The following is a 19436-nucleotide window of genomic DNA, read 5'->3' on the forward strand; positions in this document are numbered from 1 at the left end:
TATAAATAAATAGGGCAAATATTTCAAATATTGTAAGATAATGCAAAATTATGTAAAAGAAACCGTAGCAACTTAAAATCTTTATTTTTTTTTCTGTACTGTTTTATTAGCGATACTACATAGCAAGTTCACGACAAATTCGACGTCTAGCAGGAGCGTCACATTCTCCAGTGATCTCTCACTTCAGTGAGACTGTCCTAGGAAGATCAACAATTAGAGCATTTGGCCACCAGGAGAGGTTCATTAGAAAAAACTATGATGTTGTGTATGAGAATTTAGTTTACTACTACAACAATGTCATCTCAAACAGGTACTTTACAGCAGTTAATTCATCTCTGACTGAGACCTTTGCATGTAGAATTCCACAGCTATGTGGTACCTTTAATCAGGGTAAACTCTCTTGAAAAACCAAAGGATAAGAGCAATTTATCCAGCACTCTTTGTAATGAACACAGAGATTTTGTGTAAGCACTGGGATGATTTCTTCTTTATGTCCCAGAAGCTAGCAGTTTATAAAAAAAATGTGTATGTATTGTCTAGGATGAGTGTTTCCGAAACCACCACCACAACAAAAAGTTTACTGATAGGTCATGAGCATGAACTGTGTACTAACTACATTGCAACTATAACTGTTGCTATGTACAACCAGCCTAAGAACTTTTTGCAAGCATATGAACAAATTAATTTACATTTCAGTAGTTCACGTGTTAGAAAGCTGGTTTATACCTAGAGCACAAACTGATTCTGAGAGTGGAATCCTTGTTTTGAAGGAAATAAGTGTAGTTCACCTCCCTCATTTGCGATTCAGTTCCAGGTAGAGATCAGTAAGGAGATGTACAGTTCTAGTTCTCACTCATATACCTGAATCTATTCCAGATAAGAAGAGTAGGAAAGTCATATAAGTAGTGAAGAGAACACTAGCCATTAGTGGAGACTGCATCTTTTCTTAGCTGCGTTACTCATTGTAGACATCATATTCCCTTCCCAGTCCATCTGTAAAATGGGAATGGTGGTACTTACCTGTTCTCCAAAGCAGGTTGAGAGATTGATCTCAGAGAGCCACTATATTAGCAATATGCTCACTACACTGCTATAACAAATCTGTAAATAACTCACTTTTTTCTTTGCCTTGATTACTGCAGGTGGCTGTCTGTCAGGCTTGAATTTCTAGGCAATTTAATGGTATTCTTTGCTGCACTGTTTGTAGTACTGGATGGAAATACAGTGAGTTCTTCTACAGTGGGTTTATCAATATCATATGCTCTAAATGTAAGTAATGGTATATTTTATATCATATGCTCTAAATGTAAGTAATGGTATACTTTTTTTTGTTGTTGCGATCACATTGCATATGAAAAAGGAATAACGCTTACAGTGAAGTTGAGTAGATGAATATATACAGCAGCAACAGCAAAACTAAAGCCATGAGCAGAACAGATCTTTCCTTTAAGTCCCATTAATTCTGGGAAGCATCACATTAATTATTTTTCAATTTCTGAATTTAGATTAAATAATTATTAAAGAATATTTAAAAATTAAATTAACTATATATGGCTTACTTTTAAGTGTTATATGCAACCACCAAGAATAAGAAGTCTAGTGATTTTCAAATATATTTCATACTTGATTTCTTGTTCTTGCTGACTTAATGAATATTTTGTGGGAATGCTTACTTAAAAGCTTGTTAAATCATTTACTTTTTGCACTGTGCTTGTGAAAATAACGTGAGAGCTACATTAGGAATTTGTCCTGTAGTAAGGTAAACTGATAAGCTGCTAGTTAAAGTAAGAAGAATTACATAAATTCAAACTAAGCATCTTTAATCTTGTGATGCTTGGGACCCTATTGGAGATTAGATTCTCACTGTTGTAAGTGCTTCAGAAACAGAGCTGACAGATACGAAATGAGAGAGGGAGAGAGAATAAATTACTACCCATCATCCACATCATGCCCAATTCACAAGAGTTCCCTTGTCTGTTGTTCTGTCTCTATCATCACTGAGTATATGATGATATAAAGGAGATTATTCAATGACAGGTACTACTTAGTGTTTCACTTTCATCTGATGTCAAATTGACACCATTCTCTGTTTAGTTATGTAAGGCATCTCAAAACAGTTAAATCTAAAATAAATAAATACATCTTTTGGCTCACTTTTTTTTTTTTTTCTATAGAATTGGGAGTTTTCTGGTGACAGAATTGTTACCTACTCCATTATATAGAATTGGTCTGCAATTGGTCTAACAATCTGGTCTGCAGAAGCATTCCCCATGTTTGAACACAACAAATTTGGCATGTACAACATAGACCAGATATGTATCTCCACTATAGATTCTTCTCTCCATGTTGCTGGCTTACTTTATCTAGGAAATTGTGCAATAATGTACCCACAATATGAGCCATGTATGTTCTTCCTTTCAACATAGTATGCAATTACTGTGCACTTCCTGTTGATCTTGAAGTAGTTTCAGATCTCTGGAGCTGTTATGCTAGTGAAAATTATATATGCCATTAGGCAGTCTGACAGCAGACAAGAAGTGCTCAGAGGAACATTCAGATCAATGATTTTCAAAGTGATAATTCCTTTGGCATGTCACTATTTTCTGTATACTTTTTGGCTTTTGTGATTAAGCATCCAGTCTAGGAAATTACTCCATTGGGGATAAATTTTGAAATCATTAAGCTGCTTTACAGTATAGTTTTTCTTATAGTATATTTTTTATAGTATATTTTTAGTATAGTATATTTAGTATATTTTTAGTATAGTATATATTTTTAGTGTAGTATATTTAGTATATTTTTATAGTATATTTTCTATAGTATATTTTTACATTTTTAGTTTTTGTATAGTATATTTTTACATTCTGAAATGTAACTTTGTTCCCCAGATAATTCAGAGCCTCAATTTTTGGGTGCGTAAAGCATGTGAAATCGAGACCAATGCAGTTTCAATTGAAAGAGTTTGTGAATATGCACACATGGATAAAGAGGTGAGCACTCTCACTGGAATGGTAAAAAAATATTTAATTTGTGTGCATAGAAAATAACTTGCACTTAATTTAATACTGGTGAATGGTAATATCAGGTTATAATTTGTTATTAAATACTTTGTCATTTTTTACATTAATATGCATATTCTTCATTACATATATAGCCATAGCAGCTTTATTATTTTTATTTTGACCAGTAAATCTCTTGCCATCCTTCTTAGTAGTAGATTTTATAGAAAGACTAATGGAGCTGCATCTCAGGTCAATGTTTTATGCTATGTGCAACCACAAGGGGTATTTTAAAAGGGACAGACAAGGAAGAGAGGCATTCCAGATCTCTCACTGTTATTCACCTCAGGCATTTGTTTTTCAAAGAAATTGGCCGTGGTTATTGTACTTTTCTAAAAGTGGCACCCATGTTGGAGAAATAAAAGCCTTGGTCTGTCTTCTAGTTCTTCATTTTCTTTTACCCTTCCCTATGTTTCTGCTTCTTTACCTTTGTTCACATCTCTTTTCTGTCTTACTCCTTAAAATAAAATGTTTCTCATTAAATATGTATTGGAAATATCTGAGAAATTAGGCATTGGATTAAATTCAGGTCCATGCTTGTCAAATGATGGAACAGATAATAGATTATTAGGAGCTCTGCAGTTAAACTTTAAAATGAGTGCGTATGATTAAAAAGAAAAAAAAAAAAGTTGGAATGTTGTTGCTGCCCAGGATCTGTTAAAGAAATTTTTCCTTCCCTTGTATCACACGGGAATTATCATAACGCTACTGGGATTTCTAGAGATGTATATAATTTTCCTACTGTTTTGATTGACTTGTGACACATTTACTGTCATAAACTGAAATTACAATGGTTTTAATTCCAGGAACCATGGATAACATCAAAAAGGCCACCAGTAGGGTGGCCTGATAGAGGAATAATACAGTTTGTTAACTACAAAGCTCGGTACAGGAAGGATGTTGCTTTAGCTCTGAATGACATCTCTTTTCAGACATGGAGTAAAGAGAAGGTATTGTATATAATAAGAAATAAATCCAAGTACCAATTTCTGTTTCTGAACTTTTGACTTCAAAGGTATTTCGTATGAAGAGACTCCAATATTACATATAGCGAAGTTATGTTGAACAGGGAAAATGTTAAGTAGATAAGACGTTAAAGAAATAACACATGAAAAAAGGAAAAGTACTTGTCTCCTGCTGTGTAGAAGTTCTTATCCCTGTAAGAAACTGAGATGTTTCATTCTCTGTCCTTCCCTCCATACTTTGGGAAAAAATGTTTTTGAATCTGAGATAAATGTTTAACTTTTATTCACTTGGAAAAAATGCATAGTGGAAAAATACTACAGTTAAAACAGTTTTAGAGTTTATGCTATTTTATTACATGCCAGTCTGGTGCTTGTTTTTAAGATTAGTCCTGAACTGTTCTAGATCTTTTTCCAAGCCTTAGTGGCTGCAGAGGTGAAGACAGTAAATCATCATGGGCAACTAATGCTGTTCATGAGAGTGGCAGCCCAACAGCGCTATGTAGTGTTTAGAGTAAGGCAGTTGAGTAGAGTTAGATAAAGGAAGATGTAAACTCATTTGGTTCCATGCTGTTTCAGTGCTTGTACGAAAAGGTGCTTTCTTGAGTAGGTGATCCTAATGTTAACCTTCTGAGGAGAGCCTTACCCTAAGAAAAGTGAATAATCACATTCCCAGTTAGATTTTCCAAATTAATTTGGCAGTTTTAAGGAAGATCCAAATTTGAAATTAAAGCTCTTGCCCACTGTGCTGAATATTAATGTAGAAAAATATGCTGCCGGATTGGTGCTAATCAGCTCTGGTTTGGGAACAAGGTAGTTTTGAGTCATTGGTTTGAGCTGAGGAATGCTAAACAGAAGGTAAGGGATAAGGAAAGGCTTCTTTCTGAACCAGGCATAGGCTGGATTGTGAGTCAAGTGTTCCAGAAGAGAGTTTTAAACAGTTTTATCCACGTAGAATATTGCTTGTTGGTAAAATAAACTGAAGTTTTGTACTGGAAGTTAAAACTGAATTTGCTAGTCACTTTTCATATACAATGCACAGCATAGAAAGTTATAATCTTTATCAGAAAACTTTCCATTTCAGGTTGGAATTGTTGGAAGAACAGGAGCTGGTAAATCAACGCTTGCAAATTCCTTATTTAGAGTTCTAGAGGGATCTGAAGGCAAAATAATTATAGATGGAATTGATATCTCAACTATTGGACTCCATGACCTACGCAGAAATCTTAACATTATTCCACAGGTGAGATGTGTTTTAGAGATGACCGTGGTTTTTATTATTATTGATAATAATAATCATTTTACTAACAAGTTATTTCACGTTGTATTTTGTTTGCTTATTTGAAGAATATGTACAAGATCTCATACCATTGTAATAGTCCTTTCTGGCAACTTAGCTCTCAAAAGTATCACTGTTCTGCTTGCACGTAACTTGCTAGCGAATGTTGTTGGCCTTTTGCAATCTACCGATTGGGTTACAACGCACTGACTGCACTTACTCGAGAAGTCTGTTCTCTGCCTCTAAAAACACCAGTTCTGTTTATAAATCTGTGCAGCTATTCGCATGTTGCCAAGTACTTACATTTGCCTTTTTAAGAAAAAGGCCTTTGTGTGCACCCAGAAAAGTTTCAGACTTGATTAAGACTGTAGAGACAAGCGTTCTGTAATTATGGAGCACTGGAGGTAACCCATACCCTCATTTGTGCTCTTTCCTGGCATCTTCTAGTCTACATATACTTTTCCAGACATCCCCTGATGTATTCAGTGCACAGAAACAGGTGAATGTGCATTCATGCAATAATTGCTTTTGTTCTCATTGCTAAATACTTGACCTTTTCTGCAGGGAAACTAAGAAAATTTCCCTTAAAAACATGGCCTTCACATTTTTCTTAATTGTGTTCATGAATGTACTATCCAGTGCTTAACAAACCCGACAATACTAATATTTTCATACGTTTCAGTTGCCAGATGCTGAGCAGGTCCTCAGTTAGCCGTTGAATGGGTAGCACAGAGTATGCATATGAAATCTGTTGCTCTTTACATTAATATAGAGCTTAGCATACTGAGACCCAACATGATTTTGTATTTCCATCCATCAACTTCAAAACATCACAATTTCCCTCCCAAAGCTTCTTTTCCAAAATGATTTGTGCCAGTTTCCTATGTTAATGTCAGGATACAGCGTAGTCTTTTAGGTTTGTTTTGGAACAGTGCACTCAAATTTTGCTATTATTTAGGACCCCGTCTTGTTTTCTGGGACGCTGCAGTCAAACTTGGATCCACTTGGAAAACACTCTGATCTTGAACTGTGGGAGGCACTGGAACTGTGTCACATAAAGGGTTTTGTTGAGTCACTCCCTAAGAAGCTCCTTCATGAGATTTCAGAAGGTGGTGAAAACCTCAGGTATATAAATAAGCAAGTGCTGGTGTAGTTATTTACTGATCCTGTAAAACTGTTTTCCTAACAGATAATTTAGTACAGAAATTATCAGTATTAAAATTACAATTCTCCATGCTGAGTAGAATTTTTCCATTAGTAAGGGTTTCCTTGAGGTGACCAGCTGGCACAACTGTATGAAGTCTTCGGGCCTGTGCTGAAGGGAAGCAGAGGAGGTAGACTAGTTTCTGCTCAACTGTATGAATGGGTGCAAAGGGACAGGGGCTTCATACACCACCTAGTTAGATTTAGATAGAAAATGATTAATTCGTTTAATCAAAACAAACAAAAAATAATAATAAAAAAAAAGACAAAACTGCAGAGAGCTTGACCATTTGCTTTATTTGCGTAGGCAAAGCAACTCATCTTGTAGAACATTATACCATAGATATCTATGGGAGGTGACACTGAAAGCAGAAGGACTCTGAGAGACAAATAGTTAAGCTTTCAGCAGCAAAGGGGCAGGCCATAATTTAAATGGAACGTATTGACAATTAACTTGAATTTTTAGGATGGATCATGTTTTTTAGAAGTATTTAGAAGGCATACACCAGAAGTAACATACAGCAATATCCAAACTTTTACTTCAAACATTAGTAAGTGGTTTAGCATTCAATCCAGCCTCTTCAGAGACCCCATTATAATATGAGTATCAAAGTTGAGGGCAAGACTAGGTTTAGAAGTTGCACCTGAGCTTCTCCTTCTGCTCAGAACTTCCAAAATGAAGAGAACGGTTTCTCCAGTCTTTGTACAAGTATGAAGTGTTGTTGATGACAATAGAACAGACAGGCTCCACGCTAGTTCCAGCTTTATGTCAACAGTATCTGCTCCAATGTCTAGGGCTAAGTACTGAGGAAACAACATCCATCTCCTCTTCCTCAAAGTGCTTGACCTCACCTTCTCAAATGTATTTTTAACAGTGTTGGCCAGAGACAACTGGTCTGTCTGGCCCGTGTTTTGCTACGAAAGACAAAGATCCTGGTCCTCGATGAAGCAACAGCTTCTGTTGACGTGGAAACAGATAACTTGGTGCAGTCCACCATCAAAAGGGAATTCTGTAACTGCACAATATTAACTATAGCACACAGGTTACACACAGTCATGGATTCAGAGAGGTAAGTTTTGATATGCCATTTTAAAAATAGATGTCTTCTTTTAAATGCATGTTTTTAGACCTACAAAATTTTACTCTAGCACTTTTTACCTTAGTATTAGTACAATCCAAGGTATCACAAAAGCCTTGCTGTCAATATTAATTAAATACTGATAACCTGTGTTCTGTTTCCCTATTGTAATTACAGAATTATTTTTTCCTGATTAGATGCACGTATAAGCTACTATTGTGACCACTTAATTATCTAGAAAAAAATGGACTACACTGTAGAATTTTTACCAACTTCTTTTTTTTAAAAAAAAAAAAACAAGCAAGCAAACATTCCCTTTTCCAAAGGCTTTCTTGATATAGGCATTCCTAGCCTGAGAAACCAATGAAGTACCTAGTGCAATGATACTTCTTGCAAATAAGAGTTCCAGTAAATACGTATTTATTGTAGGGCTGGAAAATATGGTTGAACAGCACAGTTGTTTTTTTTTCTCCTGTAATCTTCATGCTTTCATATTGTAGAGTGCTTGTTCTGGATGCAGGAAGGATTCTAGAATATGATACACCAGATAATTTGTTACAACAAAATGGTGCCTTTTCTGAAATGGTTGCAGAGGCTGGAATAATAAGATAAAGAAAACTAATGAAGATACGAATTCCTTATAATGGTAAACTCTCAAAAGATAGGTAGCATTCCTGATGTTATTAAATAATGAACTTGTAAGCTCTTGACAACATTGCTTTTTACTACAACTTTGATCTGTATATATCGATCAGGTTTCTGAAATTAATTTTGCTTTTATACAAATCACTTTTTTGGTCATCTTGGCACTGGAGAAACAATGAAATAGTGATTTTCATGGCATATTTTAAATATTGCACTAGTAAAGGTGGATTTAAAATCTTGCTGTTCACAGTGTTTTAATTTAAAAATATTGCTTGAATGTTATGCCCATTTAGTTAATACATTTTTATATGATTGTGAATCTATAAAAACCCAGGTTTGCTTATGGTATGAACAGAGAGGCAGATCTCCCTTGATGCTGGTTTTTAGGACATATTTCTTTGCTTTGGTAATAGCAAATAATTTTGCTATAACTTCAGTAATAATTTCATTTGCTTATACTTTGGTAATTCTTGAGGCAACAAACTTGCCATGTTAAGTTGATTTTTATGTTGACTGTGGTTTTTGAATAACTGAAAAACAATTTCAAACAACTGAAAAACGTAAAAATAATTGAGCATCACAAAACCAGATTGTGAAAGAATCCCATGAAAATGGGGTCAGGCACAGCTATTTGCTAGTCAATCTTAATGCAAAACTCAGTAATATTTAATGCTGCACAGTTATGCATATTTACTTCAAGTGACAGTTAACCATGCCTGTGCTTCTGTAGGCCATGTGAATATTGCCTTTTTTACTACACATCCTAAGACTCTTCAAATTCAATACCAATGGTGGGGAGGAATGGGTTAAAAGCAGAAGAGGATGGGATGAGAACTGCAGACTGGTGAGGAGGATTAAAAACATGCTCAAGTGACCTTGCAGCTGTGATGACAAAGCCTGGAGAGCAGGAAAACACATGTATACCTACTGCTGTTAATCCTGCGTGTTTGACAAGCAGCGCATCCACATACAGATAACACAGGTGTTTGGTAGACTCGGAGGCACCCTATCAGCCATGCTTGCGCTCCCTGCCTTGTTTTGGAGATCAAAACACAGTGAAGATCAGAGCACGGTGGTAAACTACGCCTGTGCAAACCCTTGATACATCAACAGGCATCAGCAGCAGGCCTGTGATCCTCTAGCATGGACCAAGCTTTGTGGTGCCTGTGTCCCTGCATGTGCCTCAGCCCTGGGTCTCTGGGCATCCCTGCTGCCTGCCTGTGATGGATGACTCACCACACCAACTGAAGTAAGCAAACCCAAGTTTGCAGTTTTAGAAAGGTGGTGAGAAAGGAGGGAGACTTTCTGAAGAGATTTTCCTCAAAGATGTGGTTCTACTACAGTGAAGGTTAAAAACAAAAACAAAAACAAACAAACAAAAAAAAACACTTCTCTATGCTTTCCTGACAGCAAAGCAAAGTCTTCCTGCATTTAAGACAGTACTAGTTTAATTGGCTACAAAACACAACTAAATATAATACAGCTTGCACAAAGCTATTAGGAGAATATAATGATTTTAGAACCCATTAGGAACAATGCAAACCAGGTAATTACAGTTTTCTGACAGTTCTAAGGAGACAGTTTCTCAGGAGAGAGAACAGCTGCTTGTTTTTCATCTTCTTTTCCCCTTTTCTCCACCTGAGGCCAGCAGTGACTTTAAAATAGAGCAGAACCTTCCATCCAAACACTTAATTTCTTTCGTCACAACATTGAAAGTGCCATGGACAGGTTCTTCTTGGGTCCTCATCTCTTACCAACCTTCACACTCCCTACCAAACCCACCCTTTCCTAGAAGAATCAGAGGAAGAACTGGAAAGGACCAAAGTGGGTGTTATTTGTCAATGGGTCGGCATATTTTAGGCTTTATGCTAGGATAGGTAAAACTTCAGCACTCATAGACCAACTCCTTTCACAAAGAGCACAGAAAATAGTCTGAGGGTTTGCGTCAGTGTGTGGTAATTTTACTTACTGAGGTGAAGAGATTTCTATACTTACTGGTGGACTGGTATTTGGAGAAAGCTGCAGAATGAATAATTGCTAAGTCTGAGATAAAACAGCTTTAGGGTAGGCAGGAAAAGGAGCATCACCCAGCGTCTGCATTCTCTACTGTCATCACAAGTTTGATGTCAAAGACAGAGACTAACTCTAAAAAATAGAGGGACCACATGGCCCCATAGAGGGACCCTATGTCCAGCCTGCAGGGCTGACCAACACAGGAAAGGTCTGTTCCTGCCCAGTGTCCTGTGATCCAGGAGGCAAGATACAAGGAACATAAGAGTAGGAGTGGTGGGAACTGCTGCCACTCCCACAGGAGCAAGATCATCACTGCTTGGCCTCCTCTTCCCCTTTGACTAGGGTTTCGTGACATGTTAGCATGTCTGCATCCCTCCCACTCCTTGCTTTCCCTTGTACCAAGGTGCAATCTTTTTTCTCATTTCTGTTCATCCACCCAAAATTGCAGTTTCAGGAGCCAGAGATTTTTCCCCTCCCACCCCGGTTCCTAATACACTACTGCATCTCTTCCTAGAAAAGATCTGTCACTGGGCCGTAGAAACCCCTTGACAAATCGGAAGATTATAATCTCACCCTCTAAACTCCAAGGGAATTCAAGGAAGAAACAGAAATAGTGCTGTTAAAGTATTTCCCTGAGAAATTGAAACAACAGATTGAAAGGACAGAAAATGCCTTTAATAAAAACATTTTAAAAGGTTACTTATAAAATGCATTTCATCATCTGCACTTATAAACAATTCAGGAACGTACAATTAGTGAGGCATCTTATACTTTCAGAATTTCAATTCACAATACAAGCTTTAGCCATATAGATCTGTTACACATCTAACACCACAGGCAACCATATTCAGACTTCAAGGACAGTTTGTACAAAGCTTTCAGCCTTCAAATACCAATTTGTTTAAAAAGACTTTTGATAAGAGGTATGTGTGCATACCTGGAAATGTCCATTTAGTACAGTGTTCTACTCATCTAAAATGTGATGGTTTGTGCCAAAATACAGTACTAAAATCAAATAAATAACTTGACCACAGAATTCAGAACAGTTACCTAATAAATAAGGATGCATTGTGAGATATCCAATGTACAGTAACTTATTTACTAAAAAAGTCTGTATCGAAATCTGAATGAATAAATACCCTTTTGTGAAATTTTCACAAGTAAACAGCAACTTCCCCTTCCCTTGCAATTCCCAGATTAACACCAGAGGTTGCTTTTAACTATTAAACTCCTCCATACTGAAGGACTATGCTAAAAAAAAAAAAAGTACTTCATTTATTTGCATTTAAGAGCTTAACAGTTTAAAGTTACTTCCACAGTTCTGCATAACTTGTCCCGAATTTGCAAAAATCTTTTAATTTTAACTTAATTGCAACATTTCAATGCACTGTATAAGATGAACAGCTGCATTAAAACAACAACAACAAAAAACTACTGAACACCTACTAAAACTCCAGTACACTTTGACATGAATTTTTAGCAGGATAGAAAAAAGGCCACCATGACTCCAAATACTTTGAAATACATGTTGAATTATACATATACACATGTATGTCTGCAACGCAAAGGCCCCAAACAGCAACTGCATTTGAAAACTGTACTGTATATTGGCATCCTTGATTTCACTGAAAAGACTTCTTTCAACTCAGGAGTTTTAATTCTATTCACCATCCCTCAGGACCCACTTTTTTATTTTTAAATAACTGCACAAATTTTCTTTTGAATACATTATCACATTACTGGATGTCCCATACAGACGTAAAGGCAGGGTCACTTTCAAATAGATACAAAGGAAGAAAAAAAATCCTCAAAAATTCACTTTGGTTTACAACTCAGTAAAATTAAACTGATGTTAGCAATATTGTGGGAGTCTTCTGTGAAGTTAAATAATACTGAAGGAATTGTTGCATGCAACTAAGATTCAATTTAAGAAGTTTTTAATAGGATTACTTCGAACGTATGTTTAGAGTACAGCTATTCAAACAGTTGCATCAGCATAATTGAGAAGGCAGTGCTGTAAATCAGATCTACTGCCAGGAGAACAATAAACCTATTTTAAAATGGTTCTAAGTTAAGCTACAGATCTAAGCCCCACAGTTTATATCTTGGCACACTTAATCCAATTATTTTTGAAGCATTAAAAAAATGCTTAGATCACCTGTTACTAGACCTTACCCGATTAAGACTGTGTTGATGGATGAATGAAGAGACAAGTCTTACCTGAATGAAGCGTTTTCACTGCAGAATTCTGCAGTGAAACATAAATTCACCTGGCCCGTTTGGTAGTAACTCTCCATAAAAAGCAGAACTGTCATCAGGTTTCTTTCATATCAGCTTTTTTTCTCCCTCATGCATTTGCTAGGCTGCTGGGTGGCAAAATATTTGCTGCTACCTCAAATCCTGAGTTACAGTCTCTGCTTCCTTCCCAAAAGAAGGGCTACAATCTCTAATCTATGTTCAGTTTAGAGTGGGGATATGATGAAACTTAAACCAAAGATATTATCTATCCAAAGTATGAACTTGGATGAATTTGCAGTTAGTAAAGGAGCTAGACTTCATCTACATGGCCCCTTCTGCCCCACACTTTCTCTCTGACAACAGCACAGCTGGGAGGTACTCAAGGAGAAAGACATCACACACCAGGAAGTGTGCAACAATGAAATTCATGTTGGTCAAATTTAAGGAAATATACACAGATGTAACTTTAAGATACCTAAAAATAAAGTGACTACGATTTTCAAATAAGATGGGGAGAGGTATACAGAGTTGATGATACACACTTGTTCCCTGTTGAGAACGTAAGAGGTATGACAGCAGCACCTATGTGTTAACCATCAACAGATCACAAAGTTAGCCCTTGGAGACACACTAAGTAACTGTACCTTAGCAAGAGCTAAATTTCTTAGCATGGTGTGACTGAAACATGAGACAATCATTTGCCACTTGATTTCAGTAATACCATTATGCTGTTATGAACAGCAGAAGAAACAACTGAATGTGTAAATCTCATTCAAGCTGCAACATGTCTTTTAGAAAGGTTCCTAAATGCTCAGATGACTAATTTTAATAAATAAATTTAAACTCAAGACAGCTAGTGCTACATACGTTAACACTGCTTCACATTCTTCCAAGGTAAATATGTGGGAACACCTACAGCATAATGCCGTATTATTTCTAAGCTTTGGTCACACACTCTTTGTATTTAATTTTTCCACAAACACCTCTTCAGGATTTGCTAATAAAATTTAGCAAGAAAATGTGGGTGTGTCATCATTAGCATTGTCATCCTATATCCAGGCTACAAGCAAACACAGGATGCTTCAGAACTCTGAAAACCACTCGTACCTTTAAAGTAATATCTAGTTTCAACACAGGCATCCAGCAGCACGAACTCAAAGTGATTAAAAAAATGAGTATTATATGGCTAAGATTAGGCTCCACTGCCAGTCAGGTAAGTATGCACCATCAGGGTATGCTTTTGGAGAGATGGAATGCAACGGGAAAGAGTTTATCTTCAGTTAAAATTAGTCTTCCGTAAATGCTTATTAGGAATTTCTATAGCACTGACTTGGAGAGGCCAGGACCCGCCAACAATTCCTGCTTGGATAGCTACACCCGTTACAACCGCTAGATCAGGGTCTACAGAAGTGTTAGGTTCCTTCCCAAAGAAATCCCGAATAACTTTGCGTATTTTAGGAATCCGGGTGGAGCCCCCAACTAACACAATTTCATCCACTTCAGCTTTGTGTAGGTGACCTTCCTTCAACACCTGTTCAATGGGCACAAGAATCTTCTCGAAAAGGTCCTCATTCAATACTTCAAATAGTTTCCTGGAGATTTCTCTTTCAAAAACAATTTTGACAAAGTTGTTTTCTCCATTTGAAGTATCTCCAAGATCTTCCAGGTCTTCTGTTTTCCGTGAAGGCTTGCCTTTATGAACAGCACTTCGTTCTACCTCACCTTCTGGAAGTTCTTTTGTAAGTTTCGTTTCTGGCATACTCAACAATACCCTTAGCGTAGATGCCTCATGAACTGTCAAATTTAATTTAACTGCTTCCACAGCCTGTCTGAGGCGATGTATTTCTTCTTTTCTTGATGGCAGAGAACCGTATTTTTGATGGAGCTGATCATATAAATGCTGCATCAACCTCTGATTAAAATCCTGTCCTCCGAGTTTGTTGTTACCTAAAACATCAGAACAGAGAGCATCACACACGTCACCTTCAAAACTTGAGAAATCAGCATGCATCTTCTCGTGCCGGGAGATGGTACTCAAGGGCTAAAATGAGGATACTAAGACCATAAGCACTGAGCAAGAGAACTGGGGAAACAGTTATTAGCGTTCTACTGAAGAATACATGATGGATAATCATTTCCAGTTTTGTTTTATTTTTTTAACTTATCAACTACTTTAGAATCTATCCCTGTCAACATTTTACCCTGGAACTGCTCTGTTAAGCTGTAACAGAAAAGAAAAAGTGGTTGTTACCTCAATGGGAGTGTTCTCTGCAAACAAAAATACATGATACAAAAATAACCTAAGTACAAAAATAACCTAAGTCTGTAGCTGGTCACCTGTTACTGAACTGCAGTATCTCACAGCAAATTGTTTTCACAGCTAAAATTCTTAGAATTTTAAAATTCTTAGAAAAATCTCTGCCCCAAGCTGACTTTTCTATTAGCAGCTACCACAGTGCAGCTTTATAGGAGTTAGTTCTAACATTTTCAAGTTACTCGGTGGCTTCATGCAGTCACAAGAAAAACAAGGTACTATTAAAGTAGACGGATATACTCTGAAAAAAGCAGAAGAAAAAAAGATAAAATGCAAGCAGTGAGCTTCAAGCTCTATTTACAGGTATATCTTACATTAGCCTTCAGAGAGTAGTATTCTGTATAGCCAATTTCCTTCTGAAAGATTATTTTCACACCACGTTTCCAAAACCTTTCAAATAATTGTTCATGCTTTCCATTAAACAGATTTTAAAAAATAATCTGCCAGCTTTAATCTGTGTTGAATAGTACTCTCAAAGTTTCCACCTTTTTGTTATGATCGAAAAGAGGAATTCACTTAACGGATATCCATCCAAACGAATCAGAGTGAAGTAGCTGAGTATTTCTTGCTGTTCTGCTCTTACTGGACAGAGCAGCAGCTGACATTAAAACTTGTTCATTCAAGGCAACACTGAAAGTAGCACTGCGTCTCAGACCCGTCTGAATCCAGGTCACCCACAAAGCAGTTGCCTATTTGCTCCTGTTTTACTAAATATTGCTTGTTTCCAGAACTCTTTGCCAAGTGATGAATCATTTTGGCATATATGTATGAAAAAAACCTTACTTCTAGGTTAACAGAAGAGTTTCCAAACCCTACACAACTGTGCTGGAGCTAAACGCAAAACAAGGATGTTCCAAAGCACCCATCAACAATTCCGTAAACACTCTCAGCTCAGACAAAGGTAACATGACAGAAAGCTTTAGAACAAAGCAGTTTGTAACACACAGCAGCACTTGTACTAGTAGGCACAAAAATCAACAGCCACAGATAAAAATTAAACCACAGTGTGTTACTTTGAGCCAGCTAAAAACCGAATCTCTCTTAACTAATGGCGGCAGTTGCAAACCTAGTTTTGTGCGGAGGGCAGTCGAGAACCCTCTGTGAGAGTGCTGTTTTAAATAACTTCCCTATTGGTGACTTCAGGTGCAGCTTTCTCTTCCCACTGCCCCTTGTGAAAGTAAAGCATTTTTCTCACCTGCCATGGCTCTTGTGAGGAACATCCCTCCCTGCTTGTTCAACAGAGACACATCCAAAGTTCCTCCACCCAAATCCACCACCAGAACGTTAAACACATCAGCTTTGTGCAGTCCGTAAGCCATAGCTGCAGCTGTGGGTTCGTTGATTACTCTCAAGATTTCTAGCCCTAAAAAGAGCAAAGCAACAGTCAAAGACTACAAAGCTGTAGTTCTCACACTGTAACATTTACCATTAGCTAGTTTGAACTAAACTTAAGTGAAATGCGAAAGTAAAATAGTTCATACCAAGTATTATTGCTTAGAAAACTCTTCTCCTTATTTAAGCCTAAAGTAATACTACTTCAGTGTCAGGATGAAGGCACGAATCACGATCTGCCAAAACACCTTTTCTCCAGAGAAACCTTGCTAAGTAGATTTATGTCAGATCCTTTTATCTGTGTACAAATTATCTCTAAGGGTACTCTGTACTTTCTATTTGGAGATTACCAAAAATACTATTTTCCTTAAGTAAAACTTAGTTCTTCTAGTACCTGTATTTGCATTAGTCTACTGCATCTGTTGGTACTCAAGAGTTCTCTGCTATTCCTCACAATTGCAAGTAATCATTAAAAAACAAGAACAAAAATCCCTAGCCTTTATTGTTAGTGAAATAAATCTGAAGATAACCTTAAGGCTCCACAAAAGAAAACATAAAGAGATAAAGAGACATTACCTGCAAGGTTAGCTGCCTTAACCGTAGCATTCCGTTGCCTTTCATCAAACTCTGCTGGCACAGAGATGACTGCCTTCGAAATGGGCATGCCAAGATTGTCTTCTGCCATTTTCTTCAATTTCAGTAGCAGCTGAGAGCCAATATGCTCTGGAGTGACATGAAAGGTTTCATTAGTTGTCACAGAAAATTCAGCTGATCCGCCGTTGTTGAGAATCTAGGAGGAAAAAGCAACACAGCCCATAGGTAAGAAGTCCTCCTTACACCCTCTCCCCCACTCCCACCAAACGTTAGATCCCCATATAGTCCGGTTATTCTGGAAAAGTATCAGTGTACTTTTGCCACTTCCTGAATCGCTTCTATTCTTTGATTGTGAGTACTATGCAAAAACTGCAACATAAGGGGTTGGAGTATATCTGGAGTACTGACAAGTCCTTTAACCAGGTAAGGTACATTTAAAAAAAAAAAAGTTAGGACCTAGCAACTGCATAATCAACTTTGATGCTATGTGACACAACAACACATTCAATGATGAAAGTAATGCTTTTTAAATCATTAAATTTACTCTTCTGATAAATCTTCCCACAAGTTCTTTGTTGTAAACGGAAACAAGCAGGTCGGTTTTGGAACAGTTCTTCTAAACAATACAGACTGTTTGCAGTAGCTGAAAATTAGTCTCTTTACAGAAAATACTTCACCGTAGCACCGCGATATATTAATACAATATTTTTTTTAGATAGTAGGTCTCAAGATCTGTTGCTTGACAATTTAGCACTAAGAAATACTAGGGAATAATGCACTGGGATACAGAATATGTTGACTTTTAGACTTCTCTTCCTCCCCATTATATCAGAATGGAATGAAGCTTCATTAAAGAACAGTCACAATTTCAAGTTGAACGTTTATACTTTAAAACAAGGGGTTGGAAAGTTACCCAGCAACACATTTCACAGTAGAGGACAGGGTCCTCTAGAAAATTACTGTCAGCTCTCATGCAGCAGTAACAACATACCCAGAGAAGGGAGGAGGAGTAAACACTGGTGGAACCCTTACGGTTCCCAGGCCTATCAGATTTAGCCAAATGACTCAGGGGCAGAGAAACTGGTCACTCGTTGGTTACCAACTGAAGTTTTCTACATATTACTGCTTACAGAGAAGTGATGAAGACAGCTGCTTACCTTAAACGGATACCTACTGCTTTCGCTTTTCAGTTCTTCCAAAGTGAAAATCTTCCCGATGAATCTTTTAGCATCGTATATAGTGTTCTGAGGATTCGAATCCGCCAGTTCCAGGCCATCATACCCTACGTGCACATCCCCGTCAGTGAAGGACACTATGCTGGGTATGCTGTTGTGCCCGTTCTCATCAGCAATAACCTTCACTTGCCCTGTCCCAGGAAGAAAGACACCGACAGAGCAGTAAGTCGTGCCAAGATCAATCCCGATTACTTTTGGCGTAGGCATCGGTAAATACTGCTGGGCTAGGTAGCCGGCTAACAGGAGTGCCAGGACAGCCGAGCCTGAAACACAGGGTTAAAAAAAAACACCGCAGGGTTAGAGCCTAGGTCAGTGCGAGCTACGCGGCCCTGTTATTATTTCATGCAGTTTTATCTCAGGCGGTGAAGCCTGCTGAGGTATTTAATTAGCTTTTAACTCCTTCAGAGCTCACCGGCAAGCTCAGGTCCCCTAGCGCTACGACCTGCCAACCCCCACCCTGCTGCAGAAGCGACCAGAGGAGGCAAAAACCCTGAAACAGGGGGAGGCTGCCCGCGCTAACGGCTCCTGCTCCACCCACACCCCCCGGGGGCCCTTCCCACAGCCCCGCACCTCTCCCGCGAGGCACTAACACCGCCCCGGCCCGGCGCTCACCCAGCACCGCCATCTGCCCCGCCATCGCCGCTCGCCGGCTGCTGCACCTCCGGCCAGCGCCGACTGCTGACGGGTCCTTCCGGGCCGAGCTGCACGCCGGGACTTGTAGTCCGCGCGTCCCCCATGCCCCGCAGATATATACCTGCTGTCTGACGTGAGAGAACTACAACTCCCAGGAGGCGCTGGGGCGCGCCTGTTTCCGGAAGGCACGGGCCGATGGGAGCTGCCTCTGCTCGGCGGGAGGAGCAAAGAGCTAGCGAGGATGGCCCCGCCCGCGCATGCGCGGGCCGGCTGGGTCGCGGTGCCTGCTGGGAGTGGTAGTTCCGCAGGCGGGAGGGCCTGCACTAGAAGCTATGAATTGGCCCAGGCAGCAGGTCTGTGCCCGAACGCCTCGTCTTCTATTTATAAATAGTGCCTGAAGTGCCTGCCTCTGCTCAGCTCTTCTCAGCTCTGGTCTCATAAGAGCCGATAGATCCCCAGGCTCCTTCAGAGCAGGTCTGTGTTCAGGCAGAAAGGAATGGCAAGAACCGGGCATTTTCCTGGGGCAGCTCGTGTCAGGTGCTTCCTGACTGAAAGTATCCCTAAGTGAACAGCTGCTCGCAAGCCGCACGCTGGAGGAAAACTTAGAGCAAGGGCTATTGCCATCCCCATCTCTGGTGCCTCTAGGGAGGGGAAGATGCATAACCAAAACCAATCCCCAGGTGCTTACTTCTTACAGCCTGCTTCTTTGTACCGAAAGTGACACCACTGCAACTTAATAGTAAAAAGCATACGCATCCTGTGTTTGTTGTTAACATAGGTACAGTGATACGGCTTGCTCTGTGCAAGGGAACGTGGAAACTCCTTGGTGAGGGAAGAGAAAGTTAACCCA

At 38.6% G+C, this 19436-nt stretch overlaps 2 protein-coding genes across 5 annotated transcripts in view; one reads left to right on the forward strand and one right to left on the reverse strand.

Annotated features, from left to right (window-relative positions):
• LOC118160581 (multidrug resistance-associated protein 1-like) overlaps positions 1-8501 on the forward strand; it is a 34611-nt gene extending 26110 nt beyond the window's left edge. For 3 of the 4 annotated variants that reach the window (XM_035315389.1, XM_035315392.1, XM_035315394.1), the window contains 8 exons: positions 111-310; positions 1143-1269; positions 2889-2990; positions 3866-4009; positions 5106-5264; positions 6259-6425; positions 7379-7573; positions 8083-8501. In XM_035315389.1, coding sequence (XP_035171280.1) covers positions 111-310; positions 1143-1269; positions 2889-2990; positions 3866-4009; positions 5106-5264; positions 6259-6425; positions 7379-7573; positions 8083-8194 — 1206 coding nt within the window. In that variant the 3' untranslated portion in view covers positions 8195-8501. The remainder of the gene's footprint in view (positions 1-110; positions 311-1142; positions 1270-2888; positions 2991-3865; positions 4010-5105; positions 5265-6258; positions 6426-7378; positions 7574-8082) is intronic. The other variant, XM_035315393.1, reaches the window with a different exon arrangement.
• A 2392-nt stretch (positions 8502-10893) lies between these two features.
• On the reverse strand, positions 10894-18605 carry HSPA13 (heat shock protein family A (Hsp70) member 13). The gene is made up of 5 exons (XM_035315396.1): positions 18566-18605; positions 17876-18216; positions 16701-16914; positions 15988-16155; positions 10894-14425 (listed from the first exon to the last, which is right to left on the reverse strand). Exons 1-5 carry the CDS (start codon positions 18588-18590, stop codon positions 13755-13757), a joined length of 1419 nt encoding a protein of 472 aa, XP_035171287.1. The 5' UTR covers positions 18591-18605; the 3' UTR covers positions 10894-13754.
• Positions 18606-19436: the final 831 nt, after the last annotated feature.

This window comes from Oxyura jamaicensis, chromosome 1 (genome assembly GCF_011077185.1).
Source record: "Oxyura jamaicensis isolate SHBP4307 breed ruddy duck chromosome 1, BPBGC_Ojam_1.0, whole genome shotgun sequence".
Classification (NCBI taxonomy): Eukaryota; Metazoa; Chordata; class Aves; order Anseriformes; family Anatidae; genus Oxyura; species Oxyura jamaicensis.

Coding starts and splice junctions, on each gene's coding strand:
- HSPA13 (XM_035315396.1), bottom strand. CDS start 18,590: ATGGCGGGGCAGATGGCGGTGCTGG. Junction 18,217..18,565: donor GGGGCAGATGGCGGTGCTGG/GTGAGCGCCGGG, acceptor CCTGTGTTTCAG/GCTCGGCTGTCCTGGCACTC. Junction 16,915..17,875: donor GCAGTAGGTATCCGTTTAAG/GTAAGCAGCTGT, acceptor TTTTCCTCCTAG/ATTCTCAACAACGGCGGATC.